Below are 27776 nucleotides of genomic sequence, written 5' to 3'. Positions count from 1 at the left end.
AGCTTATAATTGTGGGCAACAGATTAGAACAAAGCTAATGATTTAAAACTAAACACATTTTCTGTACCGCTGTTTTGGAGTTCAGGAATGTAGGCATGTTATAGCCGGGGGGCTCCTGCCCCAGGTTTTTTTTGTGTTTTTTTTTTTTTTTTTTTGCCAATGCAGTTTATTCAGGAACATTGAACAATCCTCGGACCCCGGGGAAAGCCAGCCCACAGCTTAAATAGCCTCTGGGTAGCCAACCCAGGCGTGCCACGGGGGCAATGCAGATAGGTCCACATACATGGAAGCAAGCCAGATCCTCAGCCTTAGCCAAATGTGGAATTGTTCATGACAGAGAGCACTCACCATCGGGAAGGTGGAAGGCGGAAACCAGCTCCATCTTTAAGGCATAGCATTCCGCAGCTCTCTACAGTTCCCCCTTTTTGTTTTAGACGCGTCAGGCAAGAGTAGAGGTCTGATCTCTGGACATTCTCCCCAAGCATGGTTGGATACCATAAAAAGCTAAAATGATACGCTCAGGATGCGAGGCTAAGCACTGCACAGGGTCAGCCGCTTTGGACCCAGAGAAGAGCATGTCTGATTGCATGCGGGTTGATGCCCCAGGTCCCGCCTCTGAGAAAAAGGTATCGGACGGGTCTGATGCTCTTTGGGTGGATGACACCTAAATGAACATCTGTACAAAGTCCCAATTTATTTCTAATATCAGAGATCAGACCTCTACTCCTGCCCCAGGTTTTACAGGTTGCATTCAATTCAAGGCTGCTTTCATGATAAGAAGCACGAGTCCAAAAGAATGGCTTCTACACTCAAGCAGAGTTGAGGCAGGATTTATTTTCTTGTGGCTGTAGATTGGTTGAAGGTTCTGGTTTTTGCTGGTCATCTTCCGGAGACCATCCTCAGATATGAACAGCTATCCACTGTTCCTTGCAATGTGGCTTCCTTATTACATCTTTTTGTTTCAAGCCAACAAAAGTAACACTTGTTTTAGACAGCTTAAACAAAATGCCATCTCTTATAATGTAACAAGGTAACTGTATCCCATCACTTCTGGTAAGCAGAATAACCTAGAAAGAGGTATGGCATCTATCAACTTTTCAAATGCTGTCTACTGTACTCATTTTTTTTTCCTTCATAAAAAAGAGCTGAGAATTATTGAGGTGTCACCCCAGGGTCTGGCAGTTTCATTGTTACTGTAAGATATCCACCTGCTTGCAGAAAGAGAGCATCTTTAATTTTGCAAATATTCTTCCATCAGTCTAATTAGGTCCTGATAAATTTCCTGGGGTGCATCCTGTCCGAGGTAAAAATCCATATGATTGTAGTGTGGGATATCCTTGTAGTAAATAAGGTTGGCAACTTTAGGCAGCAGATTTACAGTGTCCCTAGAATCTGCCACAACATCATGTCCTCCACTCCACATTGCTGTTGGGACCTTCATCTTACTGATATTGTACACAGGAGGTGTAAGCTAAATGAAGTGGGAGAGAAAGGAAGTAGGATGGGGAAAGAAATAGAGAGAACAATGTTAGGGAAATTAGTAAACTATGAAATATTGAGCTAACTTTTCGAACTCTAATATTTCATATTGGGATTCACTTAATGATACATAAACATTAAACTATTGTACAGTCAGTTCTCTATTGCTGTGAAAATATATCCTAGAATAACAACTAAAAAATAAGAGCGACATGCTCTCATTATTTCAGAGACTACAGTACTTGGCTGTACGGCTAGTTTGCTGTTAGGCCTGTTATGGGTCAGTGCATCATGGCAGAAGCACACGACAGAGGAAAGGCTCCCTAATCATGATAGCCAGGGATCAGAGAAAGTATGTTAATGCAATAATGCATTATGAAAATAGAGAACTGCCATACACTCCTAACTTGCATGTTGGAACAGATACTTGAGGAAGAGTGTTTCTCTAAAAAGAAAGGGTTTCTCTTTCTGATGGAACTTGACCAAAGAGTGTGTCTTTTTCAATAGTTGGTGGGCAGGATAAATGTCTCCCTCACATGCAGGAAACTGGGCTCAGTGGCTCTTTTGACACTTGTGCATCAGCAGGCATTTCAGAAAGCATTTATACCAACACATAAACAGGACCACTTGAAATATGCGTAAAGAGATTGATCTGCACACAGAAATAGTGTGGTATAGGGCTAAACACCCAGCAAGCCTTCCCTTATGCATTCCTCTTTTAAATGACCAAGTACTCCAGTTAGTCTTGGGTGGGTTAGTCAGAAGACTCACCACAGCTATTCGGTAGCATCTGGACACAGCTCTAAAACTGGGCCAAATTTTTTTCTGGTACCTTGCTCTTTAGCTATGGAGAAAATATGTCTCCTTTGATTTTTGAAATGGCAAGAGCTGTTTAAGATAAGCCTCCATAGAAGGACTATTTTGCAAAGAGCCAATGAATGAAAATAGAAGTCTCTGAGCAAAATTGAGAGTGAGCTGTAAAAAACAGAGTAGAGGGAAAGTCTGATGACGTTGCAGAAAACCAGAACTTTTGTTTTGTTTTGTTGTTGTTGTTTTGTCCAGACAGGGTTTCTTTTTATAGTCTTGGCTGTCCTGGACTCACTTTATAGACCAGGCTGATCCATAAACCAATGCCTTTCTGAGTAGTGGGAAATCAGGCATGCATCACCATGCCTGGCTCCAGAGCTTTATTTTTTAAATGTAAAAGGAGTTAGTTTCTACTTGAAAATGAATGCCAGCTACTGTAAGTTGTTTCTCATTATTCACGACGTAGAATGAAGTTTCTTCTCCTTAAATTAAAAAATTAAATCAATAATCTCCAATGTAAGCATAATTAAGGTTAGGTGATGTTCCAAGCATTTCTCACCTTCTAACTCTACAGAATATTTGGTCATAAAAATTTTGTTCCCTCCTTTCCTCCCTCTTTCCTTCCTTCCCTACCCCCCTCCTCCTTCCTTCACTTCCCATAAAATACACTGAGTAAAGACCACATGAGCACACATTAAGAAGACAGCCATCTTTAAGCCAGAAAAAGAACCCTCACTACAATCTAGCCTTGATTGCACCTTTACCATGAGCACATTACTTCCAGCACTTAGGTAACATGGACAAATGTGAAGACCCCTATGAAAGCTTTTTTAATTTTAGCTCGATAGAATTCTGCTTGGTGAAGATCATGACAAGGAGAATGTGACTCTCAAGTTCTCTTCAGAGAGTAATATTCAGGAAGAGCTCACTGGTAAGTCATATTTTGTGTCACTCTCAGTTGATGGGCTGGTACCTGCAAGACACTGGCAAGCCTTCAGGATCAATGTCAGCTCAAAGTCCCCTCAAGCTGGAATCCCTTTCCTCCAGTGAAGCTATGACCCTGCTAAGAAGGTAGTCATTGAGAAGGTGGCAAGTCGAAAATGAAGATAAAAATCCGACTTTAAAGGGTATCTGGTAACATTTGCCAGGACTTTTTTAGTTTATTTTTAAATTGGCAGTGAGAAATTATATGTATTTATTTAGAAATCATCCTTCCTTAGCAGCATAGGCCCACTAGTGATTTATGTCGGTAATTACACCCTTATAATTTATAGTGTCATTAAGTGTCGTTGCGACTAAGGCTACTGGCTTTTAAATAGGCATAGTTCATCTTCTGTGTGAGTCTCCACCAAACGTTCCAAGTAAGGGACAATATCTGAACCATATACATTGGATTTTTATTCCACTTGTAAGGACAAAGATGAAGTTGATAGGTCTGACCGTACATTCATCCAAGACTCCTAGCTCGTAAGGTGAGGTCAGCAAACAAAGCATGAACTTGGTGGAACAAGGAAGGCAGTCATTAACAGAGACATGTCAGTCTGCCATAATGTGTGTTTGGTATGTACCCCTGCACCCAAGCCCATGAACACTCAACTATAAGTTTGAGAAGATAACCAGATTTTCTAAAACATTGAAAACATAAATTTTCTATATTGATTCTATTTATTCTTTGCAGTTTTGAAAAGACCAAGACAATGCTTTAGGTCAGTCTGCCATCAGAAAGTCAAAAGAATTACTGGTTCTCCCAATATAGGTAGAAAAATTAACAGCAACCAACAGCATATATAGTTTTCAGTGTAAGATCTTCACTAAATTATCATCATTTACATAGATGATATTAAGACATATCTTAATATTACATTACCCTTCTGAGAGTGTCAGTTTTCCCTAGAAATGCCATTTTTTTTTGATTGATACACCTTAAATGATCCATATACTGGGTCTTTTAAAAGTAATAAAGGACATCCTGATCTATTAGAGCAATGCTAGCTTTATTAGGTGAAGATCTGTTTCAGAAATGGGATCATGCTTTCTAATTCTATCTTTAAAACAGTGTTAATGAAATACTGAGAGTCGTTTTGTTTTGTTTTTCCTGTAAAAAAATGAGTAATGAAAAAATAGAGAAATACAGTTTAGATCCAGAAATCCTTGTATCATACTCTAGTTATTTGGCAATTTACTTCCTTGAGCTTCTAGAAAAAGAAGGGAAACAAAGTTTACCTCAAGGGACCATTTCGAGAATTAAGAACAATGACTCAGCACATGGTAACACCCAGGAAGCACCACAGGCTGGCAGCAGTGAGCAGCGCAGATCATGGCAAAAGGAAAATAATGACTACTTAAATATTTGAGAGGAGGCTGTTCTCACAAGTTCACTGTAGCACTCCACTAACGGTGATTAATGTTAGTATTATTTACCTGGTTAAAATGCATCATGTTCTGGTCAGCATTGCCCCAGTCAAAAGCTTGGAGTTGACCAGAATTGACAGCCTAAGATAAAACAAAAGTTAAAACACATTAAAATGACATAAAAAATGTACATTTAAAAGTGGCGGGCAAGAAATACACAAAGAAGGCTGATATTACGCCCACTCATTAGAACAGGAACCAAGTAATAAAAGCGGATACTGCTTCATAAAACCGATAGAAACTTTTATGTCCTGGCCCCATACCTTTGAATGAAAACCTGCAGGTAACAATGTTCTCAAGTGCAACATTACACATTGGATTTCAGGAGTTTATATCTGCATCTGTATACAGAAGTTTTGGCCACACGTTTCCATCACCAAAAATGACTAAGGCTGTTATTAAACAACTTGGCACTTTACTGTCCATAAGCAAGTGCTCTTATGCTGTTAAAAATGCATTCCCTGAGCGTTAGCAGGCCTTCTGGTGTTGGTCTCCTTGGTTTGCCTGTGGTATATATGCAAGATTAGAGTCTCACAACAGCGTAATGCAGCCATGACCATTTAGGCCTTTACAGCCATTGAAGCAGGACAGTCTCCCCAAGCATGGTTGGCTACCATAAAAAGCTAAAATGTTACGCTCAGGATGCGAGGCTAAGCACTGCACTCAGGGTTAGCTGCTTTGGACCCAAAGAAGAGCATGTCTGATTGCATGTGGGTTGATGCCCCAGGTCCCGCCTCTGAGAAAAAGGTATCGGACGGGTCTGATGCTCTTTGGGTGGATGACACCTAAATGAACATCAGTACAAAGTCCCAATTTATTTCTAATATCAGAGATCAGACCTATACTCTTGCCTGATGCGTCTAAAACAAAAAGGGGGAACTGTAGAGAGCTGCGGAATGCTGTGCCTTAAAGATGGAGCTGGTTTCCGCCTTCCACCTTCCCGATGGTGAGTGTTCTCTGTCACGAACAATTCCACATTTGGCTAAGGCTGAGGATCTGGCTTGCTTACATGTATGTGGACCTATCTGCATTGCCCATATGGCATGCTGGGGTTGGCTACCCAGAGGCTATTTAAGCTGTGGGCTGGCTTTCCCCAGGGTCAGATGATTGTTCAAGGTTCCTGAATAAACTGCATTGAAAAAAAAAATCCCAAAAGATAAAGAATTAATGAGTAAATATTAGTAAATTGGGTAAAAACTATGTTATATTTATAGGAGGGGAACAATGTGTTAATAATTTACACATTGTTTAAATTATGTTAAAACTTATCTTTACTATTTGTGAGCTTTGTGAAAAGTGCTGAATAAGCATATAAATATAAATATAAAAAAATGCATTCCCTGTTATTAAATGTTTTTTTTATCATAACTAGGGGGAAAAACTCAGCAAATGTGGACTGCTTGCTGCTTCTATGCAGGAGCAAGCCACGTGTCATGCTGTGATTTAGAACCATAAGCTAAGCTCTGGAAACAGTTTGAATGGCTTTACACTCTGGTGCTTAGACTTCAAATATATGACTATATTCAAACACTTACAGTTTCTTTGATTCTGTTATTGGCCACCTGTTATCCCCATTGAATTAAGGAGGCAGATACTTCAGATTTATATCAAGCCCTTAATTTAATTACCCTCAGAAGAATTTCTTTTTCTTTAGCTTGTATCTTATATTTTTCTTCACTCATAGTTTTAATCCTATTAGTTTAATTTTTTACTTTCATAACATTATATACCCATTATGATATTATATATAAAACATTATTAAAATATATATACAGACAATTATGGAAGTAATATGTGTGTGTGTATGTGCATGTGTGTGTGTGTTATAAAACCCTGTCTTCAAAAACCAAAACCAAACCAAACCAAACCAAACCAAAACTCATGGAATTTTAGAAGTAAGAAACAACAGAATGTACTATTTAGAATCTGGAGTCTAGTATCTCAGAAGACTGTTTTATACCAGGTTTGATTGATGACTCAATCTGCTATGCAGGACAAGGTATTTGTTAGGTGTGAAGCCAGCATTCCTCTAATCGGATTATGAGGTTAAGTAAAAGATGCGAATAAAGCATTCAACCTCAGGCAGTGTGCAACAGAGCGCCTTTCATCCGAATCACTACAAGTCAAGTATGTTTTGTTTGAAATGCTTAAAACCAGATGTGCCCTTGATTTCAGAAACTTTAAAAAATATTTCTTTTAATTTGGTAATAATTGCATGAAATTTTTTTCAGTTGAGCATGCCTAATCTGAATATACCAATCCACTCTGCTCTAGAATCTAAAACATTTTTTAGTGTAAGTGCTGGATTAAAGATATTCAACCAAGCTGGGCAAAGTGGTACGTGCCTATAACCCTAGCACTCAGGGAGGTAGAGATAGGCAGATCTCTGAGAGTTCGAGGCCAGCCTCATCTACAACATGAGTCCAGGACAGCCAAGGTCACACAAAAAAAGCTCTATCTTAAAAACAACAACAACAACAAAAATAAGTAAATAAATAATTCAACAGTTAGATCAGCATCAGCATGCTTGTCTTAGTATTCTGTACATTTGGACAAATGTTGTGTCACCATCATCCCTTATTTCTGCAAAAGAGTCTCACTGTGGATGCATAAGGCATTGACTACAACATTTGTAGAATGGGGATGTAAATGCCCTAATAAATTTTTTTGTATGAATCGAGCAAGGTGGAAGAAATCATATATGAAGAGCAAGAAGAGCATGTAGTGAGTGCTCAAGAACTGTGAACATGATTTTGCATTTCCTGGGAGGCCAGGACCATTATTGGTTGTACCCATGTCCTCATCAGGAGCAGGTCCCATGGTTAGACCAGTCTTCACTCATAGGGACACAAACTCTATCACCCCAGAAGTAAAACTTCCAAACTTTCCAGAAATCTGCAATGGTTTTCATACTATCTTTAACTGATTCTCATTTGCAGCTTTAAAGCATATACAAGATATTAGTACATGTGTTAAAATGCAAGGAGAGTAAGAATAATTACTCTCACTTCCTCTCGTACACAGATAGATGGGGTTATGCTTAATTTGGCCAATTCTTTAAAGGGAAAAGACAAAAAGACTAAAGTGACTAATCAATAATGAAGGGGAAGTTACACAAAGAATTCAGACACACACATGCATGCTGTGGCTCAGAAAGTTATACAACTTAATAATGAACCTGGTTTATCTCGAGCTTACTGAATATTGAGTAACTTTATCAAGCAAAAATGTAACTGTGGGCAAACCCACGAACTATTCATCTGTTTTAATCCCTCCCTAGAATTTCCTTTGTCCAGAGTAAAACATTCTTTCAGCACTCTGAAATGGCCTATGGGCTAACTGGTAGATGAACAGGTCTTTCTGGAATAGGCTGTACTGTTTTACATAAAGATGTATCGAAGCTAATGATTTCCCAGAAGAGGAAATACAGGTCTTCCTCAAAGGGAGCGAGGGAGGAACCTAAGGATGGGAATTCATTCAGATTATGTGGGAATCAAGCTCCAAATCCAGGCACTGAGGACAGGGAGAATAGAAGGGAGCAAAGGTAATCAAAAGGAGGAGCCGGTGTTGGTTGAAGAAGCATCCCCATGAAAGGCAGGTACCTGCACAGCCTGCATGGAGCTCCCTGGGACCACACCTCAGAGATTTTGTAGACATTTGGGTATGCCAGTCAGGGAGAGAAGATGTACCTGGGCCCAGTGTAGCATGTTCTGAACAGACGTCCCTGCAGGGCTCTGTGCCATATAAACATCCAAGCGGCTCTGGAAAGAGATCATGTCTCATCTGAGGCTCCTCACAACACATGCGCCGACACGTGAAGAATGCTTCAACTCTCTATTTATAATGTCTATTTGTATCATTTGTAATACTATCATTCTATTTGTAACACTATATCCTCTTCAGGGAAAAAGACATTCTATATCTTTCTGGACATATTAACCAAAGTCCATCTGGAGGAACATTTTCCTCCCGCAGCTTTGCTTTCTGTCCTTGATAATGATGTCCTTCAGCCCACAGACCGCGTCCGACTGGTGGAATGCGGGAGGCTATGTACCCTTTCTTCCTGGACTCAAGCCTCACAGTGGCCCTCTTCTTTACTTTGTACATATAAAAGGACATTAAGATAAAGCTTTGAGGGGACAGAGAGATTGCTCTATCATTAAGAGCACTGACTGCTCTTTCAGAGGACCTAGGTTTGAGTCCCAGCATCCAGGTGAAGGCTCACAACTGTCTGTAATGCCAGTTATGAGGGATCTGACGCCCCCTTCCGGGTACAGGGTACACAAACATATACATAAAATGAAAAAAAAATAAATCTGAAAAAAATGAATTTAAGAGAAAGCTTTGCTTACATAACATTAGAAACACACCTACAGGTTTTCATTCATTGCTAGATTAAAAAAAATGTGTCAAATATTCTGTAGGGCCTTTGAATGTTTGTAGGATGCAATTTCTCTAATAGATTTATTCTAGATAAGACTACCTTTCTTTTCTCACTTTTTAAATTTTTATTTTATTTTTATTAATTACAGTTTATTCACTTTGCTATTCCCACCTTTAAATTCATTTTTAAATACAGGAATTATTTTTCTACCAATGTGAGTATCAAAAACATTTTAACACTTTTCAAAAGTAACATCTATTTATGAGAAAGCCAAAACAATTGAAAAAAAGTCAAAATTTTATGAATTGAGTTCAGAACATCTGTATTACTAGTAACAGAATTATTCTGAAGATCCACGAAAGCTGAAGTGGACCTGTGGTTGTGCTTCACTGTTCTTCCTGATGTTTCAATATCCCTAATCTAGTTCTGCCTATTTTTTCATCTGCAGGACATTCTTATATTCCCATGATTAGCAAGCTCAGTTTCACTGAAGAATTGAGTTGAGGATATGGAAAGGCAGCACACTTTGCATAAAACAAGCCTTTATAAAAAGTTTTGAGCCTGATCACCAGCCCTTTACTTTCCAAATACTCAGAAGGCTGAGACCTGACTTTCATGAGTTCAGGGCTTGTCTGGGCTACATAGTAAGTTCAAGGCCAGCCTGGGAAACTTAGCGAGAACCTGCTTTTTAAAAAAAATAGAGGGAGAGCAGGTTCTTGGCAGAACTCTGTGAGACAGATGGGGATCATCTTTGGCTGTGTGCCACCTCTGGTTTCAAACACAGTCCATGTCTAGCTAGGAAGTGAAGAGTGACTTCTGAAGTTTCCCCTCCTCATCCCTCAAGCTAGCTATTTATAGTTTGAAAGGAGAAGGGCCCAATTATGCTAGAAGAGAGGAAAAGAACCCCAGTAACTACTCATCTAAGCACCCTTGAATGCTTAGTTTGTAGCTGTCACTAAAAAGCCAAATTTATCTCTTTCAATTAGGGTTGATGACAAGATAAGGATTTTTAAATTTCCCATGAATATGGAAAATTTATTAAGAACAAATACAATATGCAGATTCTAAAACCAGTTTCTGAGATTCCACTTCAGTAGTTCTGAAATAGTCCTAACTCTTACAGAAATAAAGAGTTTTTTAATGGCGGAATTTTAGTCACAGCAAGAATTAGAAGCTCTGAAAGCAAAGCAATTTTATCAAAACATTATTTTTTAATTTTTTTTTTATAGACTGTAGTCAACTCTCAATCCTGGTTGGGGCCAGGAGGATACTAATTACATTCCAAAAGACAAAACAAGAGGCCATCTAATGTCGTTTCCATAAAATCCAAATTGAACTCTTACCCCATATGCAGCAAAACCATTGCATTCTGGGAAGGGATTACTTATACCTACCATGTTTAAGTTCTGGGGATCGAATCCACTGAGAGAAAACAGGAAGTTGCTGCATGCAGGATAGAATATCTTCCGGTTGCAAACTTTGGTCGCAATGAATTGTTCAAACAATGTGTGAGTGGAGAACATTTTGTCACCAAACAATACCTGCAAGAGGGGTGTAAAGGACCATTAAATGTGATAGACACAGATGTCAAGAGTAGAGAATGCTTGTTCATTTAGGCAGGGACTACACAGGAGGTGAAACCATGAGGTCTGTAAAATTTTGTCTCTGCAGTACTCCTACTGTCCTGATAATTTTTATGACAATCTTTCATTGGGATATTGAGATTATGTCCCCTTAGAGAACAGCTGGCACAGGAATTGGTAAATTAGTCCTACATAGTTCTAGACTCTCTTTCTTACAACTTAGGAAGAATTTAGTTCCTATTTTCCAGTTTAGTCCCAAAATTTTCATAACTGTAAAATGGAAAAAAATTGGCACATCCTAAGCAGAATCATTGTGAAGTTAGGTCACGTTTGAGGAACACCTAATGGAGTTCCTAGAATGTAGCAAACAGTTTCGGAACAGCAACTCTTACTAAGTAGTAACTGGAATATGCTATGAGCCTTTCTTTTCATGACCTTTCAACACTCCCCCAGAAACAAAAGCTCTACCATAAGTAGTGAAACTCTACTAATGAAATTTCAGGCAAGGCTGCAAATATGTTTGTTGAGTATACCTGTTGCATTCTAGAAATCTATCATATCACAACAAAGGAAAATATTGAATCCCTGTGTGTTAGTCAGATTTTGCTTTGATTTCATCAGAGTGAATTCCGTATCATTAAGTTACAGAGGAGGTGAAAAGACCAATTTTAGTTCTTAAAAGTTTTAGAAACAACTATTGACTATGCAAATTGGCACAAGCTGGGCACTGTAGCAGGCACCTTTAATCATAGCACTCAGGGAGGCAGAGCAAGACAGATCACTGTGAGTTAACGGCCAGCCTGGTCTGCAAAGAGAGTCCAGGATAGCCAGGGATACACAGAGAAACTCTGTCTCAAAAACAAAACAAAAACAAAAACCAAGAGAACCACAAAGGAAAAAACAAAAACAAAAACAACAACAAAAAAATGAACAAACAAAAACAAAACAAAAAACTGGCACAGACCTTTTTTCTAAAATCATTTATTCACTGACTATTGCAACAACAATAAAAACAATAACAATGCACATTTATTTTTATTGCAGTAATGTCCTATAAGCTCAGTAAATTTCTACATGGTATAACTTACTTTAATTCTGAGTTTGAAAAAAAAGTGTTTTCTATTAAAGAATTGAAGGGAATTCCCACTTAATAGAATATTTATTAGTCTTTGAAACCTCAACATAATATATAAGATACCATAATCAAATTAATATGTTTTTTTCTGTCAAAGAAGAGGAAGACAGAGAGGAGAAAGAAATGAGAACTAGGAGAGCAGGAGGAGAAGAAAGAGGAATTAGAGCAGGATGGGGAGAAGGAGGAGGGGAAGGAGAAAGAAGGGAATGAAAGAGAAGGAAGAATGACATTCAGTTAAACTCATTCAAGTTTCTCAATTTTTCAGGCAATAATAGGCCATTGCAGATATCATCTAGTTCATTCTGTCCTGTTCTTCACTTTGCCATGATTAATATGCAATAATAGTAATTACTCTACTTACCAAACTGTAACTCTACATAACTAGTTGTCCCTATCCCCATCATTATTTAATAATTGTAGCAACATGTATTCACAGTGTGGACTTCAGTTTTAAATGAGAGAAGCTCAGACAAAACACAACCATCCAAACAGTAATCACTAAATATAAGCAAAAACCATCACCTTCCTTTAGTTGTCCAATAAGAATAATATTGAGGTTCTGGCTCTAGTGTCTAATAGCAGGATGATTTGAGATATGTTGCTCAGCTTATCTGAATGCAAGCTTTTATTTTAAGAAATGAAAACAACGTTAGCAATCGAGTAAAGCAGGTATAAACTGCAGATTCAAAAGAAAGTATAGAATCAAGAATAAAAAGAAAAAAAAATGCCCAGAGGCAGGGTGGGATGTGGAAGGGAGTAGCAGTAACTGAATGCCAAATGCTATGCACTGACATCTAAAGTAAGCTTGATTAATACGTTAACATCTTATGCAATATGTGATGAGCCTGCTATTGGCCAGGAATGATGCTTGCACATATTATCTCAATGAACATCCTAGCATGGCAAATTCTACCCACTTTACAGACGTTAAAAGCACAATTTAGGATGACTGAATAGCTTACTCACAGCCACAGAGGGCAGGAAGCAGATGCCTAACTCTATGCAGCTCTAATCCTTATACCTGTCTTTAAGTGGATGGAACTAAATTGAATGAGAACAATGAAGCAATCCCAAGAACAAATACTGCCAATGAAAAGTCACTATACGGAACGTTTTCTGGAATAGATCATGTGGTAGGTACAACTAAAAACCTCTGAATTTTTAAAGATGAAAATTCTTGGGTTGGATAGATGGCTCAGTGGTCATGAGCACACAGAGAGGCAGTGAATTTGTTTCCCAGGATCCGTGTCAGAAATACAAAGATCAGTCATCACCAACTACAAACAACTAGATGTCCAACATTGGTACCCTAAAAGAATTGAGTGAGCTCATTGATGCAGAATATCGATACAGAATAATAAATAGAGACCTGAACAGGTCAATAACAGCTAACCATAGAAACTGAAAAAGAACAGTTTCTCATCAAAGAAAAGCTCATGACCAATGCCTTCATTGGTGAATTCTAAGCATCTACAGAAGCGGTAATACCAAAATTTCTAAAATTATTTAAAGTGAAAAAGAAGGTCTTCCAAATTCATTCTATGAAGCCAATATTATCACCCAAAACAGACAAGGAAACAAAACTAGAAAATTACAGACAAATATCCCTGATGAAAAGATAGAATTACCCTTAGTACAAAGCCTAGTAAACCAAATACAACACATTGAAAAGATAATTTGTATCAATTAAATGGAATTCATCAAAAAGGATTCATGGGCTGAAATATGCAGATGAAAAAGGTATAATATAACAGATCAACAAATGAAAGACAACAATAACAACAGCAGCAACAAACAACAGCAGGAAAAAAAAAGCCTACCAAACTAACATATTATTGGTCTGGCGACATGTCTCAGCAGGTAAGGGCACTTGTTATTTAAGCCTCATGACCTGAATTTGATCCCTGTAACACGTGACATGTTGGAAGGAGAGAACCAACTCCACAAAATTGTCCACGAACCAACCCACCTGCAGTTCATGTCAAAATGACGGGTGGTTGCTTCACGATAGTTAGAAAGCCTCTTATCAACAGTCCTACTGATAAGAGCCACTGAAGATGTGAAAAGGGAACTGAAGTTGGAATGGGAATAGAATTCCTCAGAAATATCAAGTCAGGTCTCACTTTAGCTGTGTGATTGGGAGAGATGTTCTGTAGACAGAGATGAAGACACTGGGGCAGAAGGCATCAGGACCCTGAGTCCGCTGATTGGACAGCACACCGTCAGCAAACCTTCATGCACCCCTCGATCACCTTTTACATCACTGTTTGAATATCTATTTAAACATGCCACACTTCTCTTCCCATTATCTATGGAAACAGGGAGATTTATAGATCCATCCCCTTTAAACCTGAAGAGTCCACATACCTTGACAGCTTGCCGGGAAAGGGTGGTTAATGTTTTCATAGGACTTCGAGTGTATTTTACCGTGACCACTGGAGCTAGTGCAAAAAATATCTTAATCTTTTTAGCCAGTTCTGGATTTGTAGAGAATGCTATGAATGCTGCAGGGAAAGAAGGCATTAGTTCACACAAACTTCCAGTTATCTCTTCATTGCAAATCACTTAAAGGTAGCTATATTGAAAACAAAACAAAAGAAAACAAAATGTGAGTACTATTTATGGGGAAGAATTTTTAAATTTCTTACGGATAGCCCCAACTCTTGTGGAAAGTAAGAGTGCGTGTAGAGAGAGTGTTGGGAGGTTCGGTGACATTCTGTGGAGCATGTATATTAAACCTGAGGGACCATGTTGGCTTGATCTTGATGCAATATAAAACTAAGCTACCATCTTGGCATCTAACTCATTAACTGTGAAAGTTACCTTCTTTTATGAACCTCATTTTCTTCACTATGTAAGTGAGGATAGCAATCTACAGAGAAGGACTGTTCTATGATATATATGAGATTATGTAAGCATCTACATAGTTTCATATGCATTAAAATATTACATGGAAAAATATAAAAATGAATCTTAAAGTGAGGCTTGGTATTTTCACCATTTGGAAAAAAAATCTCCTGAATTTAATAATCTAAGAAATATGGATATTACAGTCTCAAATGTTTGTGAGAGGCCTGAGATGTCTCATTGCTCTTTCATCATACTCTCTATCTTAACTCATTGCCTCCCTAGCAAAAAAAAAAAAAAAAAAACCCACACTGATTACAGCATAAAATCAGTTCCATAATCCTACGTTTTTGCTTCAGTGTCCTTCTCTTGACTGTGAGAGATTCCAGGAGGAAAAGGGCTCCATGTTTATCTTTGTTTCTTCAGAATATAACTCGGGATCTCTATGTTTGCTGGGAACACAAATTAAGTCCTGTCAACCTCTAAACTGAGTGTCGGGACAAATTTCTCATGGTCATCCTTGTTTTATTTGCTCTTCAGAACCTACCTGGAGGTTTCTCAAAGCTCCCAAACTAGAGACTACAGACCAAACTAGAGCAAAACACACAACCCGACCCCTCACACACAAACACAGAAGGAAATCGTTGACTCTGATTGCATCTGCCCCCAAACACACCTATGGTAGTTCCCTGTGAGTGGCCCACATAGAAGAGCTCCTTCTGTCCACTTTTCTCTAGGATTAGATTGATCGTGGCTGGAAGATCATATTTAGCCATCTCATCCAAACTGCCAAAGAAAAGGAACAACGGAATTAGAAGTGATGTGTGGCTGTTTGCAAACAATCCTTGCAGCTGTAGACACTCGGCTTTGGCTCTACATGAGAGGGTAAGAGCAGCGCACGTCAGGACAACTTCTCATGTTGCCGTCTTCATTGCAACGGCAACGCTGTCAGGTCACTGGAATAAGAGGAGTCTGATGCCAAAGCCTGCTGATAATGTTTCCGTGAGGCTCAGTCACATTCCACGTATCCCAGAGAAGATTTAGGAAATGCTGGCTCCCAGAAAGAATTCAGGAATGAGGCCACGGAACCACTGGCCTTAGTGATCTCCATGGAGGAAGTGCAAGCCTTGCCCCGTGACTCAGCACCTCAGGCTTCAGGAGCAGCTCTCTGCCACTTGGCCACCTTTCGGTCAGTCCACAGGGACACGCTCCCACTCCACCCCACCCTCGTCAGTCACACCAGGAAGGAAACGGCTTAAAAACAAGCATCGAAGCTCTAACTAGAGCGTTTCTCCTGAGATGGATGGGCGAGGAAATTCTAGTTTGCTTTTTGCAGAGTCCATGGGGTGCATTTGGACAGAGAAGGGGAACCAAGAAGAATTTAGGCTTCTAAGTGAGTGAACATTTCATTCACGAACAGGTTCCTCTCACCTAAAGGCCCAGTACTGAGGTGAGTCTGGCGACAGTGTCAGGTGTTTTCTGGACCAGGTGTTTCCTCGGCTGTTCCCCAGCCACACGTCATAACCGCTGTCTGCTAGAAGAAACGCCAAGCTGTTGTTGGGCAGGTTGCAAATCCAGTTACCAGCGGATGCAATCAAGCCATGCTGCAGGTACACGACTGCCTTCGGAACTGAAAAACACAGACAACAACGGCTTCCTACCTGATCCCCTCAGCCCGCTCACAAACTCAGCTTTCTGACTTCTTTACACATGAGCAAGGTTAAGAGGTAGACTTTTGCCCCAGGTAAGCCTAGAATCCAGTCTTCCAGGGACTCTTTCCTTGGATATGCAGCTATATCGTACTTACCTTATTTACAAAGTGAAGATTATAAATGAAGTAGTGTGTCATAGGTGTTCGTTAGAGCCAGATTTTTCTGGTTCAAAATCTACCTTGCTATGTAAATTATTCGCATTATTTACATGTTGAAGAATAATAGCAAATGACCTCTCAAAGGGGAGATTTAAGAATTCAGTATTGGAGGATAGGGATTTTTAGAGCTCAGACTCAGAGCACTGATTGCTCTTGCAGAGGACCTGGGGGGGTTGGATTCTCAGTACCCACAAAGGCAGATCACAAGCACATGTAACACCAGGACCAGGGTAATCGGGCTATCCTCTGGCCTCTAGAGGCACCAGACACATGTGAGGGGCATGAGCATATTTGCAGGCAAAATATTCATATATAAAAAATTAAAATAAATACATTTAATCAAAAGAAGCATCTTATTAAAACTCTTAGGCTTTACTGGAATAATCCAAACGATAATAAAGCTGACTGGAGTTCAGCACGTGTTCAATAAATGGCAGTTTTATTATCGTTGGAAACAGTAAAGTGTTTTTCCACAAAGCAGAGAGCTGGAAAGGGCTCCTCAATGAAGTGTGAGGACAGCGTTAATAGGATCACCCTTTCTTTTTTCTAAATTATAAGTATTTATTTTTATTAATTACAATTTATTCACTTTGTATCCCAGCTGAAGCACCTTCCCTAATCCCTTCCCAACCCATCCTCCCTCCTTCTTGTCCTCCCTTGCCCCTCTCCAAGTCCACTGATAGGGGAGGTCTTCCTCCCCTTCCATCTGACCCTAGCCTATCAAATCTCATCAGGTCTGGCTTCATTGTCATCCTCTGTGGACTGGTAAGGCTGCTCCCCCCTCAGAGGGAAGTGATCAAAGAGCCAGCCACTGAGTTCAAGGATCATGCTTTCCCTTTTCTTCTTTTTTTCAATTAAATTTTTATTTTTCTATATTAATTACAATTTATTTACTTTGTATCTCAGTTGTAGCCCTCTCCCTCATTCCCTCCCAATCCCATCCTCCTAGGCCACAGAGGAGGACATTGCAGCCAGTCCTGTTGAGACCTGATAAGCTAGGGTCAGATGGAAGGGGAGGAGGACCTCCACTATCAGTGGATCATATTTTCTTAAGAGAATAAAAGCACACTGATTTGCATGGAGACGTGGTTTTACATACAGTTGACCTCAGTTACCATGTATTATAATGGAAGAGATTATGTCCAAACCTGGATTTGAATCTCATTAAAGCTTTGGTTTGGAAGGCAAACTGATAGATTTTGGTGACTGCTTTTAGGATGTCAGCGAGACAACAAGGCAAGGATGCCTCTTGAGCTTCTAAACTATAGAGGTGCTATTATGATGAGGACATAGTTCTCTTCATTTGGGAATTTTGTTTTTGTTGGAGTGACAAAGGCATGGAGAAAGGGAAAGTCCATTTGACAGTCTATATAAAATAGACAGAATATATGCTGTCTGCTTGACAGTATATATAAAAACGGGAAAAGGTTTTTAAGAGTTGTGTGAATTAAATAGAGGTGGGGACACATTTTCTTCTCTGATAGAAAGGACTATGACCTGTCATCAGGTGAAAGCTTTCCAGGACATGTAGGCATTTCTATCTCAGGCCTTTTGATTTCAAAGCAAAGTAAACCGTACCTGTTTTCTCTGAGCTTCCTTTCCCATGAGGAATCCGGTAAGTTCCAAGGATATAACCGTCCTCTGTTACAACATCGTACTTCTCGTAAGGATAGCCCCAGTAAGAAATAATTTGACTCTGAAAAGCATATACCCACAACTCAGTTCTCTCTCCCATAACTATCAACCTACTGCTCCCCAATGTGTGCATTAGACAACAGCAAAAAGCAGGAGAAATCATGACAGCTTGGGAAGTATTTCAGATTTCAGGACAGGACTGGAGACAAAGGGGTAACATAATGGTGGAGGGACTCAACATTTAGCATCCTCAGGCCAGCGTTTAAGATGCTTGTGGGCTTAGTGCTTCAACCACAAGTAGTTCATTCCCAAGATGTTTTGGCAACACGACATGTAAATACTTGGCTAAGGAGGGAAACTGCAGGCAATTGGGAAGCATCTTGTGGCTAATGACAAGTCAGCTCCTATCAATTTGACTGCAAAGGGATATGAAAGGAAGTGGTCATTAGAATCCAGGAAGGTAAAGGGAAAGACTATACCAAGGGAGATGGCTGACTAAGCTAACTACCCAAGAATAGAGCAAGGACAATTGCAAAACAAAAACAAACAAAGAAATAAGAAACCTTGATCTTACTCTTCTCTTTCTTTATACCCTATGCTCAGGACTTCCATTGGCTAATTGGATATGGATATATATATATATAGAGAGAAATAGATAGATAGATAGATAGATAGATAGATAGATATAGATATATACACATTTACAAAGTTTGAGGGAGGTTTTGATGTATTCCTTATAGGCCAGCCTTTTGGACAGAAAGGAAAGCATAAAGAAACACAGTATGAGTTAGAAGGTCATCGGAAACTACCCTATCCACAGTCATGCATGGAAGAAGAAACAAATGCTACAAGGTATATGCTTACTCTACTTCATCAATCCTGCTGAGGAGTGTTTATGATAGAGCTCATAAACATTTATAGTTAAGGATATTGAAGATCAGCAAAATTAGTGATTTATCCAAGATAATGTTAGGGAGAGATGAATGACTGATTAATGAAACAGTAATTTTAGTTGCAAAGTCAATACTTTTATCACAGGGTTACACATTTTCTCGTAGGAGCCACACAGTGCATGTGTAAGTTATGCTGTTACTCAGAAGAGCTTAAAAGCCCAGTTTCTGAAGACACACTGCATGGCATGGTATGTGCGCTGTTCCATTCATTAATCCACTATCAGGCAGCACAGAGCGGACATCTGTCCTCCACCTTTCTAACCTATCAGTATTCCAATTCACTGCCGGCAGGAATTTCTTTAGACTTAAAGATATGCAAACCAATCTTGGCTTATTGAATCCCAAAAGAACACTGCTATAGCTCACAAAATCATAAGGCGGATTACACAAAGCCCCAGAAAAAAATTCAAGGGTATGTGCAGGAGATCACAAATGAATCTTGAATTTTCTCTTCAGGAAGCTCCCGCTAGGTGTGAGCTCAGACTGCAAGGGTTGTTGCTCCAATGTGGGTCAAAACTTTCAATTTCTAGGATTAATTAGTTTTGGTAAGGACCAAAAGAGAAAGTCCAGATTTAGAATTAGGGAAAATCTTAATATACAAATTATACCTAAAATGGTGATTAATGAATAATTCATTGTATTAGTGTCTTCTTTTCAATGAATGACTTACTATGTTCATATTGGCTTCCGGATTTGTGATGCTTCTCTGCTTATAGCCGTGTATGGGTCCATGGAGAAGCACACAACACGCTGCTGCCAAAAGCCACCACATTTGGAGTGTGCCTGGGAAAGGAAATATCAATGCAGTTGTCATCAAGGAGAAATTTTGCAAAAGAAAAATTGGTGTGATTTTTTTTAAATAGGACTGCTGAGCAATATAGATGTCTAGGCTGTATTTTAACAGGCAACGCAGTGAGTTATTAAGGATTCATTCCATAAAAATCGTCAAATAGTAACCTTAGATAAGAAAAAGAAGTAGGGAAAAAGGGGTGGGAAGGAAGGGAAAAGATATGAGAAAAATAATCTATCAAGTCTTAAGTAGGTAATTGGATGGCAGAAATGATGGATAGCTAGATAAAACTGTACTGACTTATACGTTGTTCATAGAACATCGATTATTTCTAAGAATTGGATAAACTACTTTGTTTTATCTTTTTATGAAGCCATGTAGGCTTATATTTTTCAAACACCTACTTTCCAGCCTTTTCTCTACCTCCCTTTCCAACCCCCGACCGTAGGTAAATTAGTAGGAAAAGGGACTTGTAGACCTTTTATCTGCTTTCTGCTGATTAGGGTTGTGAGGTTCTTTGGGGATATCCCAGTCTCGGTCCTCAGGATACCAGCAGCCCAGTGAAACAGCAAAGCAGCAAACCACAGCAACAGTGGCGGCACCCCTCAGCAGAAGCAGCAAGACTCCACCCAAATGGCCCAGGTCTGCCAAAATGCCAAAACTCCACCAAAGCAGCACGAAAAGTTCTCTGGAATGTTTCTCTCTTCGGAAACCAGCCAAGCGACGTGAACAGCTGCAAAGTGCAGAGACGGAACAAGCATTGTCTCGCTGTCTGTGGGCTTTGATTTATCCCTTCTCCGAGTCCTCACAAGGATGTTTTCCAGCTCAAGAAACCCACACCCCTCAAAGAAGGTGGTTTCCAGCTGACAAACATCACACCCCTTTTCATGGGGGCTATTTTCCATGGGGTTGTTTTCCATAGGGAGGGCGGTGGACACACATTTGCACATCCCACACGTGGGACCGAAACAAAGCACGTATTCACACATCACAACCGAGTTTGCAAAGGAAGCAAAACCTTCCACTTCAAAGCCATTTGACTTCCAGCTCTATCACAGTTACTCTGGTCCCATTATTTTGTATTATTTTTCCCCCATTTTCCTGAATGTACTAGTAAGCCTTGACAACATCATTATGGAAATAAGTTTGTCAACCCGTATTACACACTTAAAAACATTTTATTCTTTCACTCAGTAATTTTATTTAAAAATATAACTAAAAGAAAGGATAAGGAATATGCGTACCATGCATTAAATATACTTTTTGATGTATTTAACAGTATAATTTTACATAAGATTAGCAAAATAAATTATTAATGAAGAAGAATAAATTTATTCAGCCATAAAGTGCAATGTTTAAAAGTCAATTTAAAGCTGATTGAATACCTTAATATAAGTTTTAAAACTTTGAAACTGCTAGAAAAAAACACTTGAAGTTACAGGAACTGGCAAAAAAAAAAAAAAAAAAAACTTTCTGAAAAAAGTTTCAATTGCCAGCAAGTATTAGAAATGAGATTACATGAAACTAAAAAAGCTTCTACACAGCCAAGAAAATAGAGGAGAAGGACAGCCTATGGAATGTGAGTAAATCTCTGTCAGCTGTACATCCTTCAAAGGATTAACATCCAGAATACATAAACTCAAAACCAATTACCAACCTCCCAAATAATTCAGTAAATGAACGAATGAATTGATCAGACAATTTTCTACAAGAAGCTAATAAATAGATACAGAGATCTCAATATCCTTAACTGTTAGGTAAATAAAAATCAAAACGACACATGGATTCCATGCTACCTAAGCCTGAGCAGCCATCACTGAGAAAATAAATGATGGTAAACTCTGTAAGGATGCTAAGGGGAAACAGCACACAGAGAGACAATCCATGAGTGAAGCCAATGTGAGGTTCATGTGGAGAGCTGTTAAAGACTAGAATCAGGACCACCCACCACAGGGGGCCAGTGAGATGGCTTAGTACCAAGTCTGACAACCTGGATTCAGTCCATGAGGCTCTTACAGGAAAGTAGATGGAGGCTGCCTTCAGGAACACGGGCTGTTTGTATGTGGTTCCACCACCAAAGAGGTCTCTCCCCAGCAGTCATTATCTACTCGTACAACCTCTGTATCTCAGGTACTGACTCCTGAGCTGCTTGTGACGCTCTCACACCCCTTTCATCTCCCCTCATGAGTTTCTTGTCAGTGGTGTCATGGTCCCTCATGACTGTCCTGTGGGTCTCTCATGCAGCGCCTCCTGAGCTTTCTTTAACCCCTTGAGTCCCGCTCTTCATGAACCCCTAACCCTAACTCCTGAACTTCGTTTTTGTTTCTTCTTTTACAAGGGGGTGTTAGAAACCCAGTCTTCCAAGGGTCTCTTATAAGGGTTAAAGCCGCTCTAATTGGAAGAGAATAATCGCCAGGGCCTGCTGGATTATAACAGTGTTCCACAAAGTGTGCATATGTGCAATATATATATATATCACATATAATGCTATAACTTGATCAGAGTGTCACAGGTGCATACCATAAAGCTGATTTACTTGATCATCATAACTTACAGTGTTAAAGCTAGACAGACTCTTGCAATCACAATACCATATAACTTTGTTTACTTTTCTGTAGTTTTATTTGTCTTTAAAATGTTATTGTTTGAATTATGCCACTTCATCATACTATAACAGATTTTATAAGTAACGTGCAGAAAAGCTAGTTTAGTATTTCTTTCTTTATAAATTCATTTTGTTTAAAAATGTCTGTATAGTCAAAGAAAAGATCAAATGTAAGTATGGCTTCTCAAATAAGAACTCCCATTATTCACAGGTTGCTTTAGGTAGAGACATCACTATTCAGGCAGCTCCAACAGTTCTACTTGAATTTTATTGGAAAAAAAAATCAGAACTGCTACCTCTGGTAACATTCTATAACAACATAAGACTGGCCCACACTGCCCAAAGATATCCTTTTGCTAAGAAAGCCTATTTGTCTTCTCTGTCTGCTATAGCCAGGAGATGGCTTTCTCAGTGGCAAAGGAAGCTAATGATGAATTCTACACACACACAAAAAGTTTTTTTTCTGGCTCTTTTTCTCAGTGGTTATGGCAGCCTACAAATTTTAGATCTGAGACTCGGCTTCAGAGAGCAGGGATGGCCATTAGACATGGCTACTGGGCTCTCAGTCCATCCCCGCGCTGACTTCAGGTACATACCTGAGAGAGAATGCATTGGTTCTCTGTGTTGCTATTAACATGTGACTCTTCCAGTCAGTTTAACTCCCTTGTCTATGCCATCAGGATCATAGTTAATACCTACATGTAGATTTGGCTTAAGATAATGCATCCTGATGTAATACAGAGATGAAAGATAATATCTAGAAAACGTTGAACAATGCTTGGCTTTCAAAAAGTGGTCACTATTGTTATTTTACTCAGTGATTCTTTCAGCTCTGTGTATTTTGGCTCTTCAGCCACTTTATTGGCCTCTTAAGCAAGTATTACCTTTAAACCAGTATGGTTTTCTTTTCTTTTGCTGTGACAAACAAGTGGATAACTTAAGGAAAGAAAGTATTTATTTGGTTTATAATTTTAGGTCATACTTCATCATTGAGAAGAAGGGCAGAAACTCAGGCAGGTGTTTAGAAAAGAAATCATAAAAGAATGCTTCTTGCTGGTTCATTCAGTCTCATGCTTAGCTAGTTTTCTGATGCAGCCCAGAACCACTTGCCCAGGGAATAGTGTCTTATATTAATTAACACTAAAGGCAATCCCCTATAAACATGCTGTCTTGGTTAGAAGTTTTTTTGTGAATTTCACACAAGCTAAAAATCACTTGGAAGGAGGAACTTCAATTAAGAAAATGTCCTCATCAGATCTTTTTTTTTTTTGTAGGGAATTCCAATTTTCTTTAGGGTTAACGATTGATGTGGGAAGGCCCAGCTCACTGAGGGTAGTGCTACATTGACCAGGTCGTTCTGGGAGGTATACAATTGTAGGATATAAAGTGAGCAGGTGCATCAATGGAGGTGAGCTTTGAGGTTTCAAAAAGCCAGTGCCATTTCCAATTATGCTGTCTGTATCCCCCAACCCCAACTCCGGAGTTTGAATATCAGGATGCAAGTTCTTAGCTAGTTTTGCAGCATCATGTCTGCCTGCTTGCTGTCATGGTCCTAGCAGTGATGGTCACAGATTCACACACTGACTTGAAAAACCCCAATAAACTCTTTCTTTATTAAAACAAACAAAAAAAAATGTAGGCTAAAGAAGCTGTGAAAAGCAAGCCAGTAAGCATCATTCCTGCACAGCCTCTGCTTAAGCCTGTGTTCCCAAGTGTGTTGCTGTGAGTTCTTGTCCTGACTTCTTTTAGTGTTGAAGAGTTACCACTTGGGAGTTATAAGATGAAGGAAACCCTTTCCTTCCCAAATTGTTCTTGCTTATGGTCTTTATCACAGTGACAGAAAGTAAAGTAGGAGGATACATGGCCATAGGCCAGTCTGAGCTGGGAAATCCCTCAATTGAGACTTCCTACAGGTGACGCCAGGCTGTGCCCAGTTGACAGCTAGTGTTAGCAGTGTACACACTTTATCTGTAATTATAATGTTACATTTTGCATTTCTAGCCTTCCTGAAACTGGGTATTGCTCAATTCTTTCAAATAAATTGTAAAACACAACTGGGCTGCACATTTTGTAATATTACTACTTCTGAACAGGATCATGAAAAGAATTAAGAATCTGTATGTTCTTATTACTTCTAACAATAATTTTCATTTTGATGATATAGAGAATCTTGCCTATTTAACTTATAATTTTACACATGTATTGATCTAAATCATTATAATTATTATTTTTCCAGAGCTAATAAGTGTTAATTTGGCATTTGGACAAGATTACTCTATCTTCTTTTAACTGAGTCTTACTCATAAAACTATTCTCAAGATATTAACTGATTTTAGATTCTGTACAACACAACACCTTAGATGATCAAATCAGGAACAAGGTTATCCTAACAGGTTTGAGGGTAAAATGATCAGTGAGAAAACTGAAAGAGATCGGGCTCAGAAATAGGAAAACATCCTTGTAGTTAGGTCATTAAAACAAGGCCACTCTGAACATGCACAAGCAAATTCAAATCAGGTATATGTATGACATTTTCATAGCCCAAGAAAGTTGAGAGAATTGTTATGAACATTAGGTGTATGTAAAAGGAAACAATAATTAGATATTCCTAGTCATCTAGTCATTGACACCTTACATCCCTCCCTCCCTCCCTTCCTTTTATTTTTGTCTTCCTTTCTCACTTTTTTTTGAGAGGAGTCTCACAGCACATCCCTGGTTATCTTGAAACTCACTATCTAGAGTAATCTGGCCTCCAACTTGAGAAGTTTTTACTGCTTCTCTCTGCTAAGCGTTTGGACTGCAGGTGTGTGCCACTATGCCTGATTAATAGTTTATTGATTGATGAGTTAAGAACCATAAAAAAATGAGAAATCTTTATCCCTAGGATGAAAAGGTAATTCAAAGAGAGAGAGAGAAGGAAAGAAGGAAAAGAGGAAGGAAGGATGGGAATAAGGAAGAAATAGGAAGGAAATAACAGAGAGGAAAGAAAGGAATGAAGGAGCGAGGAAGAAAAGTAAGGAAAGAATGCAGGCAGGAAGGATTGGTTTTTGTATGAAAGCAACAAAAGTGTAGGCAGCCTCAGTGCTGTTTTCATTTCAGTTCTTGGCTTGTTTATGTCTGAGTGATCCCCAAGTTTAGCTCTAGGTAAATGGACATTAGACACAAAGGTCACTTGAATTATTTATTTCTGTGTCTTTCCCAGGAGATATTAGCAGAAAGCACATAGCAATACTGTATTAAGTGAATTTTCAACAGATTAAACTGCATCTTCATTTTTGTAACTTCATACAATAGGAGAAATAAACTAACCAAGAATTTATATAATTTTACAGGAACAATGATAAGATACTAGTCTTGGGAGAGAGCAATAGTAATCAAAGATTATTACAAAAAATAGTTAAACTATGTTAAAAGTAAAGCCCAATGGCCTGATTTATATAAGCAATGGGGAGAGAAAAGGGAGGGAGGGTGGAATTGGGAAGGGATGAGGGAGAGGGCTACAGCTGGAATTCAACATGAATAAATTGTAATAAATTTAAAGAAATTAATGAATTTTAAAAAGACAAAGGGAAAAGGAAGAAAGCACACCACTAAAACAGTAGCTCTAAAGAAGTGGGAATACTTACTTCAGATAACACAGGTTTCTAGACAAAGTGTTGTTCAAGATATGTCACAATGTTAGTCTGTATGGAAGACAATAGTCAGTTCATCAATAGGACAAAGAAATCCTATATGCAGGCATCTAATTATAGACCTATGGAAGACATGAAGTCTGATATAACTAAAGGCATCTTTTTCTCAGTGTCTTACCTCCTTCCTACCCTGAACAAAAGAGAGAAACCAAAATTCTTCTTGCCTATGGCAGGCCATTAAATTAGAATTCCTCTGTCAAACAGGGCATAAAGAAAAACTACTTTGTCATCTCCCTCCTGTGTTGATGATTAGTCCAGAGAAGCCCTGCCATATAGCTGGGAGGAGAGAATGATGCAGAGAAGCGAAAAAGAATGTTACATAGTCTTTCCTGGGGTTTTCCTCCTCAGTTTGTTACCATTACATCATGCCCTGTGTCAAAACACCTTTTTACACAGATGCCCATTTATCATCAGGGATATAAACAGTTTTTCTCAGGTACTGAACTCTTCACATTTTTCTTGTAAAACAATTTCAAATACTCGCTTGAACATGCCAAGGTGCATGTGTGGAGGTCAGGGGTAGCTTATGGGGTTCATTCTCTCTTGGCACTCTGTAGAGTGCAGGGGTTGAGCTGTGGTGACCTGTCCAGGCAGCAAGTCCTTCTAACTGATGAACCATCTAACTGGCCTTTGGGGGTCTTCATTTCTGTCACACTAAAATTTGATCAAATAAACCCATATGCCTTTCTATTGTCAACTTGTCCTTTCTCATAAGCCTGTAGTACTTCATCAAGAAATGCAGGTGAGTCTCCTTCATCTCTTTCTCCCCAGATAGACACAATCAGAAGAAAATTATGGCATAAACTAGTTTCTGCTTTATATCCACTTTGGTGATATTTTTGGTGTGTGAACCAAGATATTTTGGTGTTCTGATTCCTTTGTTCCCAGAGATGGTCAATATTTTCCTTTTCTGTGTGTTCTGGTATTTGTCCCCAAGGGGAGAACCATGGGGCAAGAATCTAGGCCCAGGGCTTTATATAGCTGATGCAATATAACTTACATTAAAGCCAGTAGTAAGTTCACAACTTTTACCAGATGAGAATCTATTTGCCTCAGTCACTCTTTTTCTTTATCTTGATGTCAGTCACTCTGAACTGCAAAATCCTCTGAGATGCTCTAAGAAATGAAATAATCCTGAAAGTTTACCTTGGGGAAAGAAAAGATTTCTGTGTAATAATTACTATTTTTCCAATGAAATTATTCTGCAAATCAGTTTCCAATTGTTTGCTTTAACAGAAAGGCTGAATGGAGAGGTACTTTACCAGTTAGCAGGCAGATAATACAGATAATCTTTCTGTCTTCTTTCTTCCATCCCATCCCTCTTCCTTGTCTTTCTATAGCCCCGGCTGGCCTCAAACTCACCGCTGTACCCAGCATAAAAGTACGTGTTACTGATGCACTCCTAGGTGAATAATGATACAGCTGCAGAAAGAGCTGTTTTAAGTAAGTAAATGGCACTATCTGAGCATAGCTTTACCCCACTCGCATATATTCTGAAAGTAAAAAATTTAATAAAAAATCTGTTTCATTGAGAAAGAGGCAGGTCTAAAATTTCTATTAAATTTTCATCCTATTAAATAAAAA

At 39.0% G+C, this 27776-nt stretch overlaps 1 protein-coding gene across 3 annotated transcripts; it reads right to left on the bottom strand.

Moving 5' to 3' along the window:
• Positions 1 to 27375, bottom strand: LOC110539757 (lipase member K). Of its 3 annotated transcripts, XM_060367640.1 has the most exons (12): positions 27193 to 27375; positions 26127 to 26183; positions 20374 to 20628; positions 19776 to 19888; positions 18096 to 18213; positions 16079 to 16277; positions 15324 to 15433; positions 14168 to 14304; positions 10477 to 10623; positions 8388 to 8459; positions 4708 to 4779; positions 1 to 1471 (listed from the first exon to the last, which is right to left on the bottom strand). In XM_060367640.1, the coding sequence occupies exons 4-12, from the start codon at positions 19875 to 19877 to the stop codon at positions 1232 to 1234; spliced, it is 1197 nt and encodes a 398-aa protein (XP_060223623.1). In that variant the 5' UTR covers positions 19878 to 19888; positions 20374 to 20628; positions 26127 to 26183; positions 27193 to 27375; the 3' UTR covers positions 1 to 1231. The 3 variants fall into 3 exon arrangements, with proteins under 3 accessions (XP_060223623.1, XP_060223732.1, XP_060223676.1); XM_060367749.1 differs by lacking the exon at positions 8388 to 8459; XM_060367693.1 differs by lacking the exon at positions 20374 to 20628.
• Between the last annotated feature and the right edge of the window lie 401 nt (positions 27376 to 27776).

Source organism: Meriones unguiculatus, chromosome 1 (assembly GCF_030254825.1).
Source record: "Meriones unguiculatus strain TT.TT164.6M chromosome 1, Bangor_MerUng_6.1, whole genome shotgun sequence".
In the NCBI taxonomy this organism is placed as follows: Eukaryota; Metazoa; Chordata; class Mammalia; order Rodentia; family Muridae; genus Meriones; species Meriones unguiculatus.
The sequence above is the reverse complement of the archived record's forward strand: the minus strand, read 5'-3'. Positions and strand labels throughout refer to the sequence as shown.